The following is a 23,326-nucleotide window of genomic DNA, read 5'->3' as shown; positions in this document are numbered from 1 at the left end:
GCCAAACCGCGCCTCCAGCCAAAGGAGAAAAAGCAGGCAGCGGTGGTGGTGCACCCTGGCAATCCCAGGCAGCCCGCATGCCGGGGCAGGAGAATCATGGGAGCCGGAGGTAGGGAGTCTGCAGCGAACTGAGTAGATTCCAGCCTGGGCCACAGAGGGAAGAAAAGAAAGCTAGAAAGGAAGGAAGGAAAGGAAGGAAGGAAGGAAGGAAGGAAGGAAGGAAGGAAGGAAGGAAGGAAAGGAAGGAGGGAGGGAGGGAGGGAGGATATTTTAAAATTCTTGAGTCAGTGATCCACCTCCCTGCTTTCTGATTTAATATAGTTCTAACTTGGTGGGGCGGGCTTACTGTTAACTTTCCTCCAAAGGTTACCTTCCTACTTTCTTTGATAATACTGCTGTAGCTGCGATGGATTGGATACACTGGGGCCACCTATGAGTGAGTGGGTCTAAGACCTTTGACAAGAAGGCCATGGGCTGTCAGCGGCCTCCATGTTCTTGGGTGAGAATTCCTACGGCTATCCCATTATTTACATTAATGAAAAGATGAAATGGCTTTTCTAGGGAGGGTAGAGCTAGAATAGGGTGGCTATGAGCATCCCTTTCAGTTCCTCAATTTGCTGGATTTCTTGGGAAGTCCACAAGAAATTATCAGCCTTCCACTGGGCAAGTTTCTCATATAGAAGTTTACTCTTTCATGCATATGAGTCAAATCCATAAATGACAATATCCAATTAGTCCTAAAAATTTCCTGAGTTTTTGTTTAGTTTGAGGCAAGGGTAGGGAAACAATTCTCTTTCAAGTCCTATTTTTCATTTACCTGCACTGATTAGGTAGAAAGGTGATAAACTCACATTTAGGTCCCACCTCCAAATTTATCAAGAGCTCCTGGTGGGACTCAAAAGAAGTGGGGCCCCTGACTCCCCTATTGTTCCTCAAAAGTCATGAGTGAGAGTTTCTCTCTCTCTAGTTCAGGACACTCCTTCTTGAAGTGGCGTGTTTTTCCACACTGGTAACATCTATCTTGTCCTTCTCCCTTCTCAGTCTTAGCATTCTCTGCCCTTGCGCCTCTATACTCCTTAGGGGACTTATTTTTTTTTTTTTTTTTTTTTTGAGACGGAGTCTCGCTCTGTCGCCCAGGCTGGAGTGCAGTGGCCCAGGCTGGAGTGCAGTGGCACAGTCTCGGCTCACTGCAAGCTCCGCCTCCCGGGTTCACGCCATTCTCCTGCCTCAGCCTCTCCGAGTAGCTGGGACTACAGGCGTCCGCCACCACGCCCGGCTAATTTTTTGTATTTTTAGTAGAGACGGGGTTTCACCGCAGTCTCGATCTCCTGACCTCGTGATCCGCCCGCCTCGGCCTCCCAAAGTGCTGGGATTACAAGCGTGAGCCACCGCGCCTGGCACTCCTTAGGGGACTTATTAGTTGAGGACCTTGGCCCTCCAGATGGAGGCTTGGGTCCTCTTAAGACGGGTCTAGGCCCCTTATAATCTCTGGCACCTTGGAAGCCCTGCTGAGAGATATATGGATTTGGAGCCATCTGCTGGAAGGTAGATAACACAAGTTTTGTCTTTTGTTTTTGTTTTTCCTCTTCTCTTCTGACATATAACTTTTTTTTTTTTTTAACATAAAAAGTTAATTTTTTTATTAATTTTTTTTGCATACAAAAACAATAAACATTTTCTAAAAATACATACAAACAAAAAGATGCGTATCAAACATATTAGGAAGGTTCCACATGGGAAGTCGGGGAATAGAAATGGGGGTGGGAGTTAAAATAAATGAGAGAGGGACTTTATATGGATCAGTGATAATAACTCAATCCTCTGTTTGACAAAGAAGAGGGAGAAGGAAGAGGAAGAAAAAGAAAGTGGGATAAAGGATCAGAAAGGGAGGAAAATAGAAAAAATTAGAGTATGACTCCAGGGTAGACCTGTTTTGTTGTCATTGAGTTGGTTGGTTGGTTTGTCTGTTTTATTCTTCATGTTTCGCCAAGTTGGCCAGACTGGTCTCGAACTCCTAGCCCGAAGTGATCAACCCGCCTCGCCCCCCAGAGTGCCGGGACCACAGGCGTGAGCCACCACGTCCAGCACCCACATTGCTTCTGGCCTCCGTGGTAGACCTCCCAGACGGAGCGGCCAAGCAGAGGAGCTCCTCACTTCTACCCAGACACGGGGCGGCCGGGCAGAGGGGCTCCTCACTTCCCAGATGGGGCGGCCAGGCAGAGACGCTCCTCACTTCTTCCCAGACGATAGGTGGCCGGGCAGAGGCGCTCCCCACTTCCCAGACGATGGGCGGCCGGGCAGAGGCGCTCCTCACTTCCCAGACGATGGGCAGCCGGGCAGAGGCGCTCCTCACCTCCCAGACGATGGGTGGCCGGGCAGAGGCACTCCTCACTTCCCAGATGAGGCAGCCGGGCAGAGGCTCTCCTCACTTTCCAGACCATGGGTGGCCGGGCAGAGGCGCTCCTCACCTCCCAGACGATGGGTGGCCGGGCAGAGGCGCTCCTCACCTCCCAGAGGATGGGTGGCTGGGCAGAGGCGCTCCTCACCTCCCAGACGGGGCGGCCGGGCAGAGGCGCTCCTCACTTCTTCCCGGACGGGGCGGCCGGGCAGAGGCGCTCCTCACTTCTTCCCGACAGGGCGGCCGGGCAGAGGCGCTCCTCACTTCTTCCCGGACGGGGCGGCCGGGCAGAGGCGCTCCTCACTTCTTCCCGGACGGGGCGGCCGGGCAGAGGCGCTCCTCACTTCTTCCCGGACGGGGCGGCCGGGCAGAGGCGCTCCTCACTTCTTCCCGGACGGGGCGCCCGGGCAGAGGCGCTCCTCACTTCTTCCCGGACGGGGCGGCCGGGCAGAGGCGCTCCTCACTTCTTCCCGGACGGGGCGGCCGGGCAGAGGCGCTCCTCACTTCCCAGACGGGGCGGCCGGGCAGAGGCGCTCCTCACTTCCCAGACGGTGGGTGGCCGGGCAGAGGCGCTCCTCACTTCCCAGACGGGGTGGCCGGGCAGAGGTGCTCCTCACTTCCCAGACGGGGTGGCCGGGCAGAGGCGCTCCTCACTTCCCAGACGATGGGCAGCCGGGCAGAGGCGCTCCTCACCTCCCAGACGATGGGTGGCCAGGCAGAGGCACTCCTCACTTCCCAGATGAGGCAGCCGGGCAGAGGCTCTCCTCACTTTCCAGACCATGGGTGGCCGGGCAGAGGCGCTCCTCACCTCCCAGACGATGGGTGGCCGGGCAGAGGCGCTCCTCACCTCCCAGACGATGGGTGGCTGGGCAGAGGCGCTCCTCACCTCCCAGACGGGGCGGCCGGGCAGAGGCGCTCCTCACTTCTTCCCGGACGGGGCGGCCGGGCAGAGGCGCTCCTCACTTCTTCCCGGACGGGGCGGCCGGGCAGAGGCGCTCCTCACTTCTTCCCGGACGGGGCGGCCGGGCAGAGGCGCTCCTCACTTCTTCCCGGACGGGGCGGCCGGGCAGAGGCGCTCCTCACTTCTTCTCGGACGGGGCGCCCGGGCAGAGGCGCTCCTCACTTCTTCCCGGACGGGGTGGCCGGGCAGAGGCGCTCCTCACTTCTTCCCGGACGGGGCGGCCGGGCAGAGGCGCTCCTCACTTCCCAGACGGGGCGGCCGGGCAGAGGCGCTCCTCACTTCCCAGACGGTGGGTGGCCGGGCAGAGGCGCTCCTCACTTCCCAGACGATGGGTGGCCGGGCAGAGGCGCTCCTCACTTCTTCCCGGATGGGGCGGCCGGGCAGCGGCGCTCCTCACTTCTTCCCGGATGGGGCGCCCGGGCAGAGGCGCTCCTCATTTCTTCCCGGACGGGGCGGCCGGGCAGAGGCGCTCCTCACTTCCCAGACGATGGGTGGCCGGGCAGAGGCGCTCCTCACTTCTTCCCGGACGGGGGCGGCCGGGCAGAGGCGCTCCTTACTTCCCAGACGGGGCGGCCGGGCAGATGCGCTCCTCACTTCCCAGACGGTGGGTGGCCGGGCAGAGGCGCTCCTCGCTTCCCAGACGGTGGGTGGCCGGGCAGAGGCGCTCCTCGCTTCCCAGACGGTGGGTGGCCGGGCAGAGGCGCTCCTCCCTTCCCAGACGGTGGGTGGCCGGGCAGAGGCGCTCCTCACTTCCCAGACGGTGGGTGGCCGGGCAGAGGTGCTCCTCACTTCCCAGACGGGGCGCCCGGGCAGAGGCGCTCCTCATTTCTTCCCGGACGGGGTGGCCGGGCAGAGGCGCTCCTCATTTCTTCCCGGACGGGGCGGCCGGGCAGAGGCGCTCCTCACTTCCCAGACGGTGGGTGGCCGGGCAGAGGCGCTCCTCACTTCCCAGACGGTGGGTGGCCGGGCAGAGGCACTCCTCACTTCCCAGACAGGGCGGCCGGGCAGAGGCGCTCCTCACTTCCCAGACGGTGGGTGGCCGGGCAGAGGCGCTCCTCACTTCCCAGACGGTGGGTGGCCGGGCAGAGGCGCTCCTCACTTCCCAGACGGTGGGTGGCCGGGCAGAGGCGCTCCTCACTTCCCAGACGGTGGGTGGCCGGGCAGAGGCGCTCCTCACTTCCCAGACGGTGGGTGGCCGGGCAGAGGCGCTCCTCACTTCCCAGACGGTGGGTGGCCGGGCAGAGGCGCTCCTCACTTCCCAGACGGTGGGTGGCCGGGCAGAGGCGCTCCTCACTTCCCAGACGGTGGGTGGCCGGGCAGAGGCGCTCCTCACTTCCCAGACGATGGGTGGCCGGGCGGAGGCGCTCCTCACTTCTTCCCGGATGGGGCGGCCGGGCAGCGGCGCTCCTCACTTCTTCCCGGATGGGGCGCCCGGGCAGAGGCGCTCCTCATTTCTTCCCGGACGGGGCGGCCGGGCAGAGGCGCTCCTCACTTCCCAGACGATGGGTGGCCGGGCAGAGGCGCTCCTCACTTCTTCCCGGACGGGGGCGGCCGGGCAGAGGCGCTCCTTACTTCCCAGACGGGGCGGCCGGGCAGATGCGCTCCTCACTTCCCAGACGGGGTGGCCGGGCAGAGGCGCTCCTCACTTCCCAGACGGGGCGGCCGGGCAGAGGCGCTCCTCACTTCCCAGACGGTGGGTGGCCGGGCAGAGGCGCTCCTCGCTTCCCAGACGGTGGGTGGCCGGGCAGAGGCGCTCCTCGCTTCCCAGACGGTGGGTGGCCGGGCAGAGGCGCTCCTCCCTTCCCAGACGGTGGGTGGCCGGGCAGAGGCGCTCCTCACTTCCCAGACGGTGGGTGGCCGGGCAGAGGTGCTCCTCACTTCCCAGACGGGGCGCCCGGGCAGAGGCACTCCTCATTTCTTCCCGGACGGGGTGGCCGGGCAGAGGCGCTCCTCATTTCTTCCCGGACGGGGCGGCCGGGCAGAGGCGCTCCTCACTTCCCAGACGGTGGGTGGCCGGGCAGAGGCGCTCCTCACTTCCCAGACGGTGGGTGGCCGGGCAGAGGCACTCCTCACTTCCCAGACAGGGCGGCCGGGCAGAGGCGCTCCTCACTTCCCAGACGGTGGGTGGCCGGGCAGAGGCGCTCCTCACTTCCCAGACGGTGGGTGGCCGGGCAGAGGCGCTCCTCACTTCCCAGACGGTGGGTGGCCGGGCAGAGGCGCTCCTCACTTCCCAGACGGTGGGTGGCCGGGCAGAGGCGCTCCTCACTTCCCAGACGGTGGGTGGCCGGGCAGAGGCGCTCCTCACTTCCCAGACGGTGGGTGGCCGGGCAGAGGCGCTCCTCACTTCCCAGACGGTGGGTGGCCGGGCAGAGGCGCTCCTCACTTCCCAGACGGTGGGTGGCCGGGCAGAGGCGCTCCTCACTTCCCAGACGGTGCGTGGCCGGGCAGAGGCGCTCATCACTTCCCAGACGGGGCGGCCGGGCAGAGGCGCTCCCCACCTTCCAGATGGGGCGGCGGCCGGGCAGGGGTTGCAATCCCAGCACCCTGGCAGGCCAAGGCAGGCGGCCGGGGGGTAGAGGCTGCCGCGAGGCCAGACCACATCACCGCACTCCAGCCCGGGCAACACCGAGCACTGGGTGAGCGAGACTCCGTCTGTAGTCCCAGCACCTCGGGAGGCTGAGGCGGGCAGAGCACTCGGCGTCAGGAGCTGGCGACCAGCGTGGCCAAGATGGCGAACGCGTGCCTGCATCCAAAGGAGAAAAGGCAGGCAGCGGTGGTGGGCGCCGGCAGTCCCAGGCAGTCCGCGGCGCGGGCAGCAGCAAGCCGAGTAGATTGTAGCCTGGGCCAGAGAGGGAAAGAAAGGAAGGAAGGAAGGAAGGGAGGGAGGGAGGAAGGAAGAGGAAGGAAGGAAGGAGACATATAACTTTTGAGCCTCCCTAAGCAGTTCACTCAGGGGACGGTCCTCCCAATTTTCTATTTTTTGTAATTTTCTTGAAATTTCTGGCCAACTTTTAGTAACAAAGTGAAGTTTTAACATTCCCTGTCCAAGGGGATTTTCCAGATCAAGACCTGACTATTGTCTCATTTGCTCCCTCAATCTATCTAAGAACTTAGCGGGTCCCTCATCTTTTTCCTGTTGAATATCAAATGCTTTAGAAAGATTCTGAGTTCGGGGTACTGATTCTCAAATTCCTTTTATTATCATCTCCCTTAGATCCTGCATGTTTTCTCAGTGATTTGCATTGTTATTGTCCCACTGAGGGTCGTGGGTGGGAAATTTATGGTCCACAGGAGGAACATTTTGACCGGGTGGCTGCTCACGTTCCCAAACCGCCATAGCAGCCCTCTGAATCATACTTCATTCGTCCCCTGAAAAGAGGATGCCCAAGATGGATGTCAACTCTGCCCAAGTGCATATCTGAGGCCGTAAAAATTGATCAATTTGATCTGCTACTCCATAAGGGTCATCCAGTAATGGCTTAAGCTCCTTTTTTTAAATTCCAGACCTCTGAACTAGTCGAGGGAGCATTTACAAAGCCAATAGCCACCCCCGCCTTGTGGTACCTCTCTTAAAGGAAAGAAAGTTGGGTCTGGCTCTTTGGGTGTGGAGGGAAATGGAAAGTTTTGAATATCTTTTTTACATTGCTCTATTTCACGTTGAAGCCCCTTTAAAGAGGGATGGATACTAAATAGGTTGGGAGGGGGCAGGCTCACAAGATGGTAATTCTGCAGAGTTGGGATTATAAGGAGGGAGGGCAATATGAGCAGAAGTACCACAAGCAGAGGATGGATCCACAGCAGCAGCTGGGGGAATAGAACAGGCTGGGGCACTGCCTGAAGCAGCTGGGAAGTAACCCGCAACCACAGCCGGAGAGGCGGCACAGGCTGGGGCGTAACCTGAAGCAGCTGGGGAGTAACCTGAAACCGCAACCTGAGGGACGGCACAGGCTGCGGTGTGGCCTGAAGCGGCTGGGGAGTAACCTGAAAGCACAGCCGGAGGGATGGCACAGGCTGGGGCATAACCTGAAGTGGCTGGGGAGTAGAGTAACCTGAAACCGCAACCGGAGGGACAGGATTAGGGGCAGCCGGAAGAGTGACGCAAACAGGGGAGGGACCTGAGACGGGAACCGGAGGGTCGGGATTAGGGGTGCTGAACGAAGGAAGATGATTTAGAGGATCCCACGTGTTAGGTGTGGGCTGTCTAGGCATGGGAACTTCTTCCCTTTTAGAAGAGTTGGCTTCTGACTTTCTCCCTCCGGAGTCTAAAGGGTAAAGGAGAACTGGTCCCTGATGCCAGCAGAGGGCGTAATTGATCGCTTCCTGGGAAACAGGGCTGTTATCATTAACATGTTCGATTAAGAGCTGACAAATCCGCCGCTCATTAGACCCAAATTTTGGCCAGAAAAGTGAGGGTTTAAGGATGGGTTCTCAAGCCCAAATAAAACAACAATATCTTATCGTCTGCTATTTTCGTTTATACTTGGTTCTCTCATTATCTTTCCAATACTTTAGCATAAGCCCTAAGGGGCTATCAGAAGGAATTTCATCACTCTGGAGACACTTTAATTTTCCTGTTTTACTTGAAACATTCCCCATCTTAGGGATTATTTGGTTGTGGGGGGCCCAACCACTCCTGTTAGAGATTTCTACCCTCCCCCTTCCTGGAGGCTTACTGAGGCTTTGGGGAAAAGGCCCCAATCCAATCTGTTTGGGATTTCTACCCTCCCCGTTCCTCTTTGTCTACTCTGTTTGCTCCCACCTCTAGTTGATAGATTGCAGCACGAGACCGCAGAGAGGACTCACTCACTCCACACCACCACAGTACATAGCCCCATTCACACACTCTCAACCTCCAAATTATCCCATCCACCCAGGATATACTTTGTCGCCTTCATGAAGTCTCCTACCTTATTCTGTGCACAAGAATTACCTAGTCCTCTTATTGCCATGGTCTTGCAAGCCTCTCCTACCTGCTTTGCTGATAATCCACATTTATTAATCACAACGGGTGTGTCTTGATCTCCCTCACCCTAGGGCCACTGCAACTAGACAGTAGGATGCATCCACTCTGGGTGGGGTGACCAAAGGCTCCCTTCCTAAAGGAGAATATTTGAGCCACAAAGTCGGGCGCCAGAACTGTTAGGAATAACCCTCAAAATCCTAAGGAAATTGAACACTCAAACAAAGGATTCTTAGCAAAGCAATTTTACTTCTGCCCAGAAGGATGCCTCCTTGTCCAGTTGCCATGAGAGCACACCTGAACAAAGGGGCATGAGAGACTTTATTCCTGACGCAAGTCGTACTCCTCTACCTTTCCCCCATTGGCTGGGGTCGGGTCGTACAATCTAAACTAATCCCGGCTGGCTAAACACTTGACTTTTTTTTTTTTTTTTTTTTAGGTAAGTGAGCATGTAAAAGAAAATGGAGACAAAGGGAAAGGGGTGTCTGTAATGAGCTAGAAAGTTAGTCCTCTTTCCAAATAAGGAAAGGAATGTGAGCTGGTACTGATAACGTCTGGTACTGTGGTGTGCCTGGGTATCTAACAAAGGCAAAAAGAGGAAAAAAGGAGGAAAATGGTGGGGGGTACTATGAATTATTAAAGAATAAAAGATTGATCAGATTATTTGAAGAGAAACCTCATCATATCCCACAAGGGTATATTCTTTCTTTTTTTTTATAGAATGTTTTTTAGCAATTTATTATTTGCATAAAAGAGTTTCAGGATCAGTCGCGGTGGCTCACGTCTGTAATCCCATCACTTTGGGAGGCCGAGTCGGGTGGATCACGAGGTAGGGAGTTCAAGGCCAGTCTGGCCAAGATGGTGAAACCCCGTCTCTGCTAAAAATAAAAAAAATTAGCCAGGCATTGTGGAGGGAGCCTGTAATTTAACTAATCAGTAGGCCGAGGCAGAGAATTGCTTGAACCAGAGAGGCGGACTTTGCAGTCAGCCGAGATTGCACCACTGCACTCCAGCCTGGGAAACAGAGTGAGACTTTGTCTCAAAAAAAAAAAAAAAAAAGAGTTTCAGATCCCGTTTATTTGGAAAATCTTCAGAATTTGCTAATTTAGAAAAGAATTTCTTCAATATGTTTTTTGTTTTTTTTTTTTTGAGACGGAGTCTCGCTCTGTCGCCCAGGCTGGAGTACAGTGGCGCAATCTCGGCTCACTGCAAGCTCCGCCTCCCGGGTTCACGCCATTCTCCTGCCTCAGCCTCTCCGAGTAGCTGGGACTACAGGCGCCCGCCACCACGCCCGGCTAATTTTTTTGTATTTTTAGTAGAGACGGGGTTTCACCGTGGTCTCGATCTCCTGACCTTGTGATCCGCCCGCCTCGGCCTCCCAAAGTGCTGGGATTACAAGCGTGAGCCACCGCGCCCGGCAATATGTTTTATCTTAATCCAAACTTTCCACATTCCTGAGATGAACTGTATTTTTCACTCTAAATTAGTGGTAATTCCAGAAATTTAGCGGCATAAAATATTGTTGCCCCCACCTGAAAATCTAATTGCCACCACCAATTTTTGATTTAGTAGTACCAGGTAGTAGAATTAAGAAACCTACAAATTGAAAGTATTTTCTAAATATTTAGAAATTTCTGTATAAATATGTATTTTGGTATTAATTTACTAGAATATTTTATCACATCCTGTCTGCTTAGCACGTTACTAGCTTGTAATTGGAGAATATGAGCAAGATTCATGTTATTTATTCTTAATGAAATAGATATTGTTGTCTCTAAGCCAGACCTGATCACCTGCCTTTAGCAAGGAGAAAAACCTTTGACTATGAAGAGACATGAGATGATTGCCAAACCCTCAGGTAGCTGCAAGTGAAAATGAATACAATAGATGACACAGATAAGAGGTCCCAAGGTCAAAGAGAAAGCCAGTCCTTACAATGTGATTAGAGAAGCTGTGTCCCAAAGGAAATAGTTCCTGGGCAGCTGTTTTTTGTTTTTTAATTTTGCTCTCTCAAAGGGGTATCTTCTGTCTTATGCTTTTTTTTGTTGTCGTTCTGAGATGAAGTTTTGCTCTTGTTACCCAGGCTGGAGTGCAATGGTATGATCTTGGCTCACCACAACCTCTGCCTCCCGGGTTCAAGCGATTCTCCTGCCTCAGCCTTCCCAGTAGCTGGAATTACAGGCATGCACCACCATGCCCGGCTAATGTTGTATTTTTAGTACAGAAGGGGTTTCTCCATGTTGGTGAGGCTGATCTTGAACTCCTGAAAACAGGTGACTTATCCACCTTGGCCTCCCAATGTGCTGGAATTACAGATGTGAGCCACCATGCCCAGCCCTGCCTTATGCTTGTAAATTCTCTAAGGATTCTAGTTTTCTTTCGGTGAGCTTCCTTCAGGTTTACACTGAAAGCTAAATTCCTCTTCATGACATATAAGAGACTGCACAATCTGGCTTTTTTTTTTTTTTTTTTTTTTTTTTTGAGACGGAGTCTCGCTCTGTCGCCCAGGCTGGAGTGCAGTGGCGCAATCTCGGCTCACTGCAAGCTCCACCTCCCGGGTTCACGCCATTCTCCTGCCTCAGCCTCTCCGAGTAGCTGGGACTACAGGCGCCCGCCACCACGCCCGGCTAATTTTTTGTATTTTTAGTAGAGACGGGGTTTCACCGTGGTCTCGATCTCCTGACCTCGTGATCCGCCCGCCTCGGCCTCCCAAAGTGCTGGGATTACAAGCGTGAGCCACCGCGCCCGGCCTGTCTGGCTTCTTTTTCATTGTTTTTGGGACTCACAAATATATGCATGATTTTAAGAAACTAAAACTATTTTTTAAGGTTTTTTTCGCATCAGATTTGAAATGTGTGAGAGTAGTTATTTCTGTTGCATTTTTTTGTTCATTTTTCTGCACAGTCCACTATGTTATTACTATATAGTCTTGAAATATAGTTTGAAATTATAAGTATGGTATCCTTCTGCTTTGTTCCATTTCCTCATGATTTCTTTGGCTATTCAAAGTTTATTTTAATTTCATGTAAATTTTAGAATTGTATTTTCCATTACTGTGAAAAAAATACAACTGCAATTTAGATAAGAAGTTTATTCAATCTATAAATCACTTTGGATAATATGGTGCTTTAATATTTATTCTTTCAATCCACAGACATAAAATATTTTAAAATTTATTTGGATCTTCTCTAATTTTTTATTGATTTTTTTATTGTAAAGACTTTTTACCTCCTTGGTTAATTTTTTTCTCAGAAATTTATTATTTAATGTTATAGTAAATAAGATTTTTTTCTTCCTCTATTTTTTTTTTTTTCCTTTTGAGATGGAGTCTCCAACTGTCACCCAGGCTGGAATGCAGTGGCACAATCTGGGCTCACTGCAACCTCCACCTCCTGGGTTCAAGCAATTCTCTTGCCTCAGCCTACCAATTAGCAGAGATTGCCGGTGCCTGCCATAACATCCAGCTAATTTTTATATTTTTAGTAGAGACAGAGTTTCACCTTTTTGGCCACACTGGTCTCAAACTCCTGACATCAGATGATCCACCCGCCTCGGCCTCCCAAAGTTCTGGGATTGCAGCCATGAGCCACTGTACCCAGCCTCTTTCTCTATTTTATCAGATAGTTTGTTTTAAGTGAAGGAAACCATACATATACTTGTATGTTAATTTTATATTTTGCTAATTTACTGAGTGCATTTATTAGACAGGTTTTAATATACTGCTTATGGTTTTTTAAATATAAAATTGTATAATCTGCAAACAGCAACTTTTTATCATTTTTCTTTAATTTCAATGGATTAAAAAATTTTTTTTGACTAATTCTTCTGCCGCATACTTCTGGTGCTAGATTAAAATAGAAGCGTTGACAATGGGCACAGTATAGTTTTGGTTTTTTTTTTTTTTTTTTTTTTTTTTTTGAGACGGAGTCTCGCTCTGTCGCCCAGGCTGGAGTGCAGTGGCGCGATCTCGGCTCACTGCAAGCTCCACCTCCCGGGTTCACGCCATTCTCCTGCCTCAGCCTCTCCGAGTAGCTGGGACTACAGGCGCCCGCCACCACGCCCGGCTAATTTTTTGTATTTTTAGTAGAGACGGGGTTTCACCGTGGTCTCGATCTCCTGACCTCGTGATCCGCCCGCCTCGGCCTCCCAAAGTGCTGGGATTACAAGCGTGAGCCACCGCGCTCGGCCACAGTATAGTTTTGTATTGCTGTCTGAAGTTGATGGAGCAAACACCTCTTCAAGTTTTCATGCACTGATTTTAGAAGATAAAGATCTTCTTTTGTTGGTCCCTTAGGATGATGAAATCCCCCCTGAATTTGTAGTGAAGAGAGGTTGTACCTTGGTCACAAGGCTGCTGGGACTGCACTAGGGTCCACCTTTAGGTGGCTTGTTACAGGGGCTTGGGTAATTGTAATTCCCAGTTTATTTTTGGACAGACTGCAAATCTTTCAAGACTTTGCTCCATAGGGCAGACATAAGGAATGTTTTTGAAGTTGGTTCTGCATATGGTGGGCCTTGTGTCAGGATGTAGGTGAGTATGGCTTTCAGTGAGTACCAGAGATTATTTTTTCGAGTAACTCTGTAGGTTTCTATGTAAGCAGGACTGGCCATGAACTATGGCTCAGGTAACTAAAACTGAGTCACTGAACCACTTCAGGCACCCCTGTAAAGGCCAAGGTCTGCAGGCCTGCCTACATGGCTGTAAATGTGTGCCTTCCTCCAGGTCTCTGGAATGGTAAGACCTCTGCCAGACTGTGGCTGGAGGAGTTTTGGATGATTACAGAGTAAGTTCAGAATTCTTAGTGGGACCAAGTTGGGTGAACCCTATCCTGGTCTGTAGCCAAGAACAGGGGTCATGTAGTTTTCCACCTGAATGAGGGCCTGCCTTCTGAATAGAACACTTCTCAAACTTAAGCTTTAACAGAGTTTCACAACTCCCTCCCTGGATCTCAAATCTCTCATAGAGGCACTTATTTTGGAGATGACATCTTGCTACATAACCCAGGCTGGTCTCGAAATCCTGGCCTGAAGCTGTTCTCCATCATTAATGTACCATGTAGCTGTCATTAGAAGTGTGAGCCATAATGCCTGGTTTTCTAATAAAGGCATTTATTTATTTCTCTGAGACTCACTCTCTCATTCAGGCTGGAGTGCAGCGGTGCCATCTCACCGCAACTGCAACCTCTGCCTCCCGAATTTAAGCAATTCTCCTGCCTCAGCCTCCTGAGTAGCTAGCATTACAGGTGTGTGCCACCACGACCACCTTTTTTTTTGGTATTTTTAGTAGAGACAGGATTTCACCATGTTTGCCATGCTGGTCTCAAACTCCTGACCTCGTGATCTGCCCATCTCAGCCTCCCAAAATGCTAGGATTAAAGGCATCAGCCAGCATGCCCGGCCAATAAAAGCATTTTTGTCAGGGATAGCTGATGTTTTTTGCCATAATGGAATATAAAATTAGGGCACTTTTAATCTTTCATCTTACTGATGTCACTCTCTCTATACATTTTGACTTTCTATTTTCTGTTTCAAATTTGTCTGTAATTTCAGATTTAGATATTTAGGACAATATGCTAGAATTTGCATGTTATGCATGAAGTAAATTACATAATTAGTAGGAACTCCATATTTATCAAAATAGTTACTTATAAATTTAAGTTTGCTTCAGGCAAAAAGGAATTACAGGATTTTCATCTACTTTCTTCAGCCTATATCTAAAGAATAACATAGTTTATTTCCTAATATTTTCTTTCACATATCAGAGTGCCTAATCCTATTCTGCAAAGTATATTTTCTATGTTTAACAATTTAAGGCTATTCTTTGCTTCTAAAGTTGGATTGCAGCAGTTTCATTTTGTGTGAGAATAGCATATATTTTAAACATAACAAGTAACCCGTTTCTTTTAAATGCTTATTTATTAAAAGCTTCTCTTTAGAATCTTCTATTTATAATTTTTTGAAAAAAAAAAAAAAAAAAAGGTTTTGGCCGGGAGCGGTGGCTCATGCCTGTAATCTCAGCACTTTGGGAGGCCAAGGCAGGTGGATCACGAGGTCAGATCAAGACCATCCTGGCCTAACACGGTGAAACCCCGTCTCTACTAAAAATACAAAAAATTAGCTGGGCATGGTGGCGGGCGCCTGTAGTCCCAGCTACTCGGGAGGCTGAGGCAGGAGAACAGCATGAACCCCGGATGCGGAGCTTGAAGTGAGCCGAGATCGCACCACTGCACTCCACCCCACCTGGGCAACAGAGAGAGACTCCGTGAAAGTTTTCTGCTGCTTTTGTTATCTACATAAACAAAGATATCACCTGCAAATAATAATTAACTAATTTCCAGTTTTATTCATTACAAATATTAACATCTTTTTTTCTGGCTTATTTTTCCTTTCTGCACCATTTTATATATTCACACACACATAGGACAATAAAATATATCCAATAATTTAATTTTGGTTGAATTTTCATTAAAATAAGTGTTAACTATGATTATTTGTTTTCTGTTTGAAAAGGGCTTTTATTGTTGTACTCAAGAGTGTTGTTTCTGGAGACAAAGCTGCCTGTACTTTAATAGGCAGATTCTGAAAAAAATTTGAAACATAAGCCATAAAATTTTATATTAGTAAATTCAAGACAAAGCAGAAAGCATAGATTTGCTTTCAGCATTCTCAAGGTGCTTAGTTTTTTATTAGCCACCTTATTAAAATAATTTGTTTTGTTCCAATAATTGTTCTTCTGAAAATACATACAATCTCATGCTCAAACAAACACACTCCATAATTTTCTTACACCTAAGGTTTATCTTCAGAGTAATATGTGTATATATAACTCATGTAAATTAACACTAAAAGTCTACGTTTGCAGGCAGAGACCACATGTTCAAAGAAAACCATATAACAAACATTTATTAATAATTTTTCAGTATATGTATGATTTCTATTTCTTGTTTTCTTGAGATTGAGTTTGTCACCCAGGCTGGAGTGAAGTGGTGCAATCTCAGCTCACTGCAACCTCCAGCTCCCAGTTTCAAGTGAATCTCCTGCATCAGCCTCCAGGCATGCACCACAATGCCCAGCTATATTTTTTATTTTTAGTAGACGAGGTTTCACCACGTTGGCCAGGCTAGTCTTGAACTCCTGACCTCAGGCAATCCACCTGCCTCAGCCTCCCAAAGTATTGGGATTACAGGCATGAGCCACTGGGCCTGGCTGTATTTTATTTATATTTCTGTATAATTTTTATTATGTTCATAAAAATAACCCTGTAGTCAATAACAATTTATTGTACATTTTAAAATAACTAAAAGTATATAATTACACTGTTTGTAATACAAAGGATAAATGCTAGAGGTGATGGATACCTTATTTACCCTAATGTAATTACTACATATTGTAGGCCTGAATCAAAATATGCCATATAAAGCATAAATATATACATATACTATATACCCACAAATACTAATAATAAATTTCAATAAGAAAAGAGAATAAAAATTTAACCAATGGGAACAATATTCTTAAATTCACTTGCTGTTTAAAGCCACTGGCAAAGTGATTACTGGAGACGTTATTCCATTATGTACCAAACAGTATATTGCTACCATCTTTTACCTACACCTTTGAGTAAGGTGGGATAGGTTAGTGGCATAATAATGCTTCATTAAATGCACAATAGTCTTAACATGGTAAAAAACATAAAATTAAATTCACACATAATCTAACAATTTTTAAATGTACTGCATTTTATTACATAAAAGTACAATAAGTAAAATATATTAATTTAGTTTAACATACTTTTATCTATAATTTCTCTCACTATAATGTAGAAAAGTATTACTCTGAACACCTACCTATACATTACTTAATATAGGTTAACTACAAAGAGCCTCTCCACTTATATTTTCATCAGACATCTTACATTTTAATGTCCTTACTTTTATAGAAAAGGTCATAAATGCCCAATTAATAAAAAAGTACCTCTAATATCTCTGATGCAGCAAAAATTGAACACATGCTTTCACATGTGAATACAATAAGAAAAAAGTAACAGCATAAAGTAATTTGAAAGCTGTATTACATCATTATTCACTTTTCAGAAAAATTTTTTTAAGGAAACAAATATACTTTTTTTTTGAGATGGAGTCTTGCTCTGTCGCCCAGGCTGGACAATGGTGTGACCTCAGCTCACTGCAACCTCTTCCTCCTGGGTTCAAGCAATTCCAGTTCTCTGCCTCAGCCTCCCAAGTAGCTGGGATTATAGGCGCCCACCACCACACATGTCTAATTTTTGTATTTTTAGTACAGACAGGGTTTCACCATCTTGGCCAGGATGGTCTTGAACTCCTGACCTCGTGATCCACCTGCCTTGGCCTCCCAAAGTGTTGGGATTACAGGCGTGAGCCACCATGCCCAGCTGGAACAAGTATACTTTTAATGTAATTACAATGCTTCCAAAAATCTACTTTTAAAGTTATACACAAATACATTTTTTTTTTTTTTTTGGAGATGGAGTTTCGCTCTTGTTGCCCAGGCTGGAGTGCAATGATCTCGACTCACCACAACCTCCACCTCCGGGGTTCAAGCCTCCTGGGTAGCTGGGATTACAGGCATGTGCCACCACGCATGGCTAATTTTATATTTTCAGTAGAGACGGGGTTTCTCCGTGTTGGTCAGTCTGATCTCAAACTCCCGACATCAGGTGATCCTCCCACCTTGGCCTCCCAAAGTGCTGGGATTACAGGCATGAGCCACTGTGCCCGGCCACAAACAATTTATCTAAAAAGTGTTTCCAAACTCATTACATTTGCAGGAATCTTCTTCAATATACATTCCCTGATGTTGCACAAAGCTTGGCAACCGCTTTAGGGTTTCCTTCTAATACAAAATGTGGGCAATAAGATCTGTAATACAAGCAAAGGTACTACAAACCCCTTTATATTTGTAATGCTTGCCTTCAGAATCAATACTCTTCTTCACCTTAAAGGTTTATATTTTCTGAAATATTTTTTCACAGTAATTGCTCTTTTATTTTTATTAACTATGAACCTTCTTACGTTGAGTAAGATGTGATGGGCATTAGTGGCTTTTCCATATTCTTTATATTTGTACAATTTTTCTCAAGGATAATAGCTTTCCTGTGAAATACGGTGTAAGCATGATTTAACGTTTTGCCACATTCTTCATACTTGTAGGTATTTTGGAATTATGAATTACCTTACCTACAATAAAGTGTGGCAACCACACAAAGGCTTTGTCACATTTCATACATTTATTTGGTTTCACAGTAGTATAATTTTTTTATGCACAGAAAAGTTGGAGGTGTTGGGAAAAGCACTGTCGCATCTTTCAGGTTTGTAAAGTTCCTCTTCACCATGAATTATCGCCATGTCTAAGAATTAAGAGCATGTGGCTGAGAAGTGAGGCTAATGCCTGTCATCCCAGCACTTTAATAAGCCAAGGCCAGTGGATCACCTGAGGTCAGGAGTTTGAGACCAGCCTGGCAAATATGGCAAAAGCCCATCTCTACTAAAAATACAAAAATTAGCTGGGCATGGTGGTGGGCACCTGTAATCTCAGCTACTCGGGAGGCTGAGGCAGGAGAATGGCTTGAACCCAGGAGGTGCAGGTCACAGTAAGCCGAGATCATGCCATTGCACTCCAGCCCGGGTCACAAGAGTGAAACTGCATCTCAAAAAATAAATATATAAAAATAAAAGAATTGAGAACTTGTTATAGGCTTGCCACATTCTTCACACTTGTAGGGTTTCTGTCCAGTATGAATTAATGTGTAGTAAGGGCTGAGAACTTCCTTAAAAAGCTTTGTCAGCCAGGCACAGTGGCTCATGCCTGTAATCCCAACACTCTGGGAGGCCAAAGCAGGCAGATCACCTGAGGTTAGGAGTTTGAGACCAGCCTGACCAACATGGAGAAATCCCATCTCTACTAAAAATACAAAATTAGCCAGGTGTGGTGGCACATGCCTGTAATCCTAGCTACTAAGGAGAGTTACTTGAACCCAGGAGGTGGAGGTTGTGGTGAGCCAAAATTACACCATTGCACTCCAGCTTGGGAAACAACAGTGAAATTACCTCTCAAAAAAATAATAATAATAATAAAATAAGGCTTTGTCACGTTCTTGGTTTCGGTCCAATATGAATTCTCTTATGTTTATTAAGGTCTGAGGACCAGTTAAAAGCTTTGCCACATTCTTTACATTTGTAAGGTTTCTCTCCAGTATGAGTTGTCTTATGTTCAGTTAGATTTGAGGATGTAGTATAGGCTTTGCCACATTCTTCACATTTGTAGGGTTTCTCTCCAGTATGAGTTCTCCTATGTTTATGGAGGCCTGCAGACCATGTAAAAGCTTTGCCACATTCTTCACATTTGTATGGTTTCTCTCCCGTATGAATTATCTTATGCATAGTAAGGTGTGAGGAACGGGTGAAGGCTTTGCCACATTCTTCACATTTGTAGGGTTTCTCTCCCGTATGAATCTTCTCGTGTTTACTAAGGATTGAGGATGAAATAAAGGCTTTGCCACATTTATCACACTTGTATGGTTTCTCTCCAGTATGAATTTTCTTATGTGAAGAAAGAGTTGCAGGATGGTTAAAAGCTTTGTCACATTCTTTACATTTGTAGGGTTGCTCTCCAGTATGGATTATCTTATGTGTAGTAAGGGTATAGGGGTACTTAAAGGCTTTGCCACATTCTTCACAAATGTAGGGTTTCTCTCCAGTATGAATTTTCTTATGTGTAGTAAAGGTAGAGAAGTACTTAAAGACTTTGCCACATTCTTCACATTTGTAGGGTTTCTCTCTAGTATGAGTTATCTTATGTGTAGTAAGGTGTGAGGACCGGTTGAAGGCTTTGCCACATTCTTCACATTTGTATGGTTTCTCTCCAATATCAATTTTTTTATGTGTAGTAAGGGTTGAGGGCTGATTAAAAGCTTTGTCACCTTCTACATATTTCAAAGGTTTTTTTTTACTATGTCTTCTTTTATGTCTTTCTGAATTTGAAAATTGATGAAAGACTTTCACATATTTACCACACTGAAATATTTTGCTCTGGGTAGTTGTCAAACATTGGTTAAGTCCATTATAACCTCTTTTGTGTACCTTACACTCATCCACGCTTTCACAGCCTTTTTTAAAGTGTAAATTGCCATGTCCACATTTTTCAAATTCTCTCATTATCACTTTCTGGAAAGAATCTTTTATGTTCTGCTTTGGCCAAAGGTCTTGGGCAAAATGAGAACACATAACTGAAAGAAACAATAAAAACACGTTACTTCAATTGCTAGACTCAGATAAATATACTTTACAAATCTAACCTATAAAATTATACGAACTACATAAGCAAGATGACATAGCAAAATGCCACAAGCTGTAATTTCTTCCTGGACATATAAAGGTAACAAAAACATACTGACCAAAATACATTTGTAAAAAATTTATAAATGAGTTAAGTGTGTGAAAGTCCCCAGGTGAGCACAATGCAAACAGTCACATAGAAGATAAAGAAAAGTCTGTTACTTATATGCAACAGCTCTTCCTGCTCTCCAGTATAACATTGTGCCTTTAGAAGTAAATTGCCGACCTGGTGCAGTGGCTCACGTCTGTAATACCAGCACTTTGGGAGGCTGATGTGGGTGAATCACTTGAGGTCAGGAGTTCAAGGCCAGCCTGGCCAAGATGGTGAAACCCCATCTCTACTAAAATTACAAAAAGTTAGCCAATCATGGTCATGGGCAGCTGTAATCTCAACTGCTCAGGAGGCTGAGGCATGAGAATTTCTTGAACCCAGGAGACGGAGGTTGCAGTAAGCCAAGATTGCACCACTGCACTCCGGCCTGGGGCCAGAGCAAGACTCCATCTCAAAAAAAAAATTTTTTTTAAAGTAAATTGCCAACAAGGCATGATAGCTCATGCCTGTAATTCCAGCAATTTGTGATGGCAAAACATGAGGATCACCTGAGGTCAGGAGTTTGAGACCAGCCTGACCAACATGGTAAAACCCCATCTCTACTAAAATACAAACAAATTAGCCACGCGTGGTTACAGGTACCTGTAATCCCAGCTATTTGGGAGGCTGAGGCAGGAGAATTGCTTCAACTGTGGAGGCAGAGAATGTAGTGAGCCAAGATCATGCCACTGCACTCCAGAATGGGTAAGATTCAGACTCTGTTTCACACATACACACAAAAATGTAAATTGCCAACTCCTAGTTTCTTTTTTAAAAAACAAGAAACATTGGCACATACATCTTTATTTCTGTATTCTGGGGGCTTTTTTAGACACCAGATAATGTGTCCCATGACATAAAATGCTGAAAAAAATGGTGATGTACGTTGGAATGACAGTTTGAGTTTGCTAAGTCTAAATTATAGAGAAGCAGAGAAACTGCAGTAACCCAAACAGGGAATGGCTGTAGCAAGTGATTACTGACTATTAAGAAGAAATACGAATAAGCTGATTTAACCAAATAATAGACACAAAATTTTACACAAGACACATCCTAAAAACATGTTTGAGACATTCCCAGAATCTCTAGCCAAGACAATTGATTTCAGACTATGCCAGGACAAAGCTATATTATAAAGATTGTAACAGGTAGCTTTTTGTTAATTTCCAAATCTCTATCAAAGATTATAATGTATACCAAATATTAGAACATGGCCCCACCGAAAAAATTATAAAATTTTCAAAAGCAACCATAAAAAGTATATAAAGTAATTTTTAAAATTCCAGATGAATTGAACAGCCCAGTGTTAGTGGCTCATTTCTGTAATCCCAACACACTGGAAGATCAAGGTGGGAAAATCACAGGAGGTCAGATGTTTGAGACCAGCCTGGCCAACATGGTGAAATGCTGTATCTACTAAAAATACAAAAATTAGCTGGGCATGGTAGCACGTGCCTGTAATCCCAGCTACTTGTAAGGCTGACACAGGAGAATTGCTTGAATCCGGGTGGGAAAGGTTGCAGTGAGTGGAGATTGTACCACTGTACTGCAGCGTGGGCAACAGAGCAACACTGTCTCAAAAATAAAATTAAAAAGGCCAGGTGTGGTGGCTGATGCCTGTAAACCCAGCACTTTAGGAGGCTGAGGTGGGTGGATAATTTGAGGTCAGCAGTTCAAGATCAGCCTGGCTGAGATCACAGCACTGCACTCCAGCCTCAGTGACAGAAAAAGACTCTGTATAAGAAAAAAATAGAAACCCAACTACTGAAGATCAGAAAAATGAGAATAAAAAGAAATACTAAAATACCAAAAAAACAAAAATTGTGGATATAAAAAATACAAAAAACTGAAAAATTTATTAAAAGAAAATATGATGTAAATATGAAAAAGCTGAACAAACTTAGATACACACAAATATATTTATAACAAACATACATATAAGCAAAATTTCAAAAATCACATATAAGAATAGAATTTTGGGTGCTGCAAGATAAAAATGATGCTCCATTTATAAGCAGTCTCATGAGATAACCAGGGAATTTTTTTTTTTAGACAGAGTTTCACTCTTGTTGCCCAAGCTGGAGTGCAATGATGCAATCTTGGCTCACTGCAACCTCTGCCTCCTGGGTTCAAGCTATTCTCCTGCCTCAGCCTCCTGAGTAGCTGGGATTACAGGCGTGTGCCACCATGCCTGGCTAATTTTTTGTATTTTCAGTACAAACAGGGTTTCACCATGTTAGCCAGGCTGGTCTCGAACTTCTGACCACAGGTGGTCTGCCCACCTTGGTCTCCCAAAGTGCTGGGACTATAGGCATGAGCCACCGCAACTGGCACCAGTGAATTTATTTAAAACATTCTTGCACATCAGAAAAAAACTGAGATATAGCTAAAGTTATAATAATTTTTTTAAAAAAGCTGTCAAATGGGAATAATGCCATCAGAAAATTGTACTACCAAATAAAACAAGTGCTTCCAAAATAACCAAATCCTGAGAAAGTATATTGGCACTGCATAAACCATACACGTCAAAGATGCTAAAAGGAGTTTCTTCCACTGAAAATAACATAATGCAAGAAAACAACAGATAATCTATGAAAATACGTAACTTTCTGGAAAAGATATCCAATACACAAAAATGGAATTTCTTACTTAACATTGTCATAATGGTACAGAAAACATTTTTAATTACTCTCTAAATTTAAAAGATAAAAGTATAGAAATATTGTTAACATCTGTTAATAAATATACAACATAAAGGCCCGGCGCGGTGGCTCACGCTTGTAATCCCAGCACTTTGGGAGGCCGAGGCGGGCGGATCACGAGGTCAGGAGATCGAGACAACAGTGAAACCCCGTCTCTACTAAAAATACAAAAAAATTAGCCGGGCGTGGTGGCGGGCGCCTGTAGTCCCAGCTACTCGGAGAGGCTGAGGTAGAAGAATGGCGTGAACCCGGGAGGCGGAGCTTGCAGTGAGCCGAGATTGCGCCACTGCACTCCAGCGTGGGCGACAGAGCGAGACTCCGTCTCAAAAAAATAAAAAAATATAAAAATAAAAAATATAATTAGCAAAATCAATAACAAAGTTGAAGGCAAATGTAATGATGAAGAATTTCAGTATGTAACTGAGGTTAATTTTTTTACCACATTCAAATATATTGTTGTGTCTTTTAGAGGTTTCATGTAATCCCCCATGTTACCACTAAGATAATAGCTGTATAGATACACAAAATAAAATAAGAAAGAAACTGAAAGCATATCAATACAAAAATAAAAAAAAAACAAAAAAGAAAACGAGTGACGAAGATACAAGAATCAAATACAACATTTAATAAAAATAACAGTAACTTTTTCTACTTCAGAAAATGATTTAAATATATATATAATCATCTTTCCAATCAAAAGACATATTTTTTATTTATTTATTTATTTTTTTTTTTATTAATTTTTGCATACAAAAACAATAAACATTCTCTAAAAATACATACAAACAAAAAGATGCGTATCAAACATATTAGGAAGGTTGCACATGGGAACTCGGGGAATA

The 23,326-nt window shown here is 46.2% G+C and overlaps 1 protein-coding gene across 9 annotated transcripts in view; it reads right to left on the bottom strand.

Annotated features, from left to right (window-relative positions):
- Positions 1 to 14,386: 14,386 nt before the first annotated feature.
- Positions 14,387 to 23,326, bottom strand: part of LOC129459400 (zinc finger protein 486) — a 28,424-nt gene continuing 19,484 nt past the window's right edge. For 8 of the 9 annotated variants that reach the window (XM_055236122.2, XM_055236117.2, XM_063616371.1 and 5 more), the window contains one exon: positions 17,566 to 19,582. In XM_055236122.2, the coding sequence (XP_055092097.1) occupies positions 18,444 to 19,582 (1,139 nt within the window). In that variant the 3' untranslated portion in view covers positions 17,566 to 18,443. Of the gene's footprint in view, positions 16,879 to 17,565; positions 19,583 to 23,326 lie in introns of those variants that run through there. The other variant, XM_063616370.1, reaches the window with a different exon arrangement.

Source organism: Symphalangus syndactylus, chromosome 13 (genome assembly GCF_028878055.3).
Source record: "Symphalangus syndactylus isolate Jambi chromosome 13, NHGRI_mSymSyn1-v2.1_pri, whole genome shotgun sequence".
Lineage (NCBI taxonomy): Eukaryota > Metazoa > Chordata > Mammalia > Primates > Hylobatidae > Symphalangus > Symphalangus syndactylus.
Note: the sequence above shows the minus strand (reverse complement) of the source record. Positions and strands in the feature narration are given on the sequence as shown.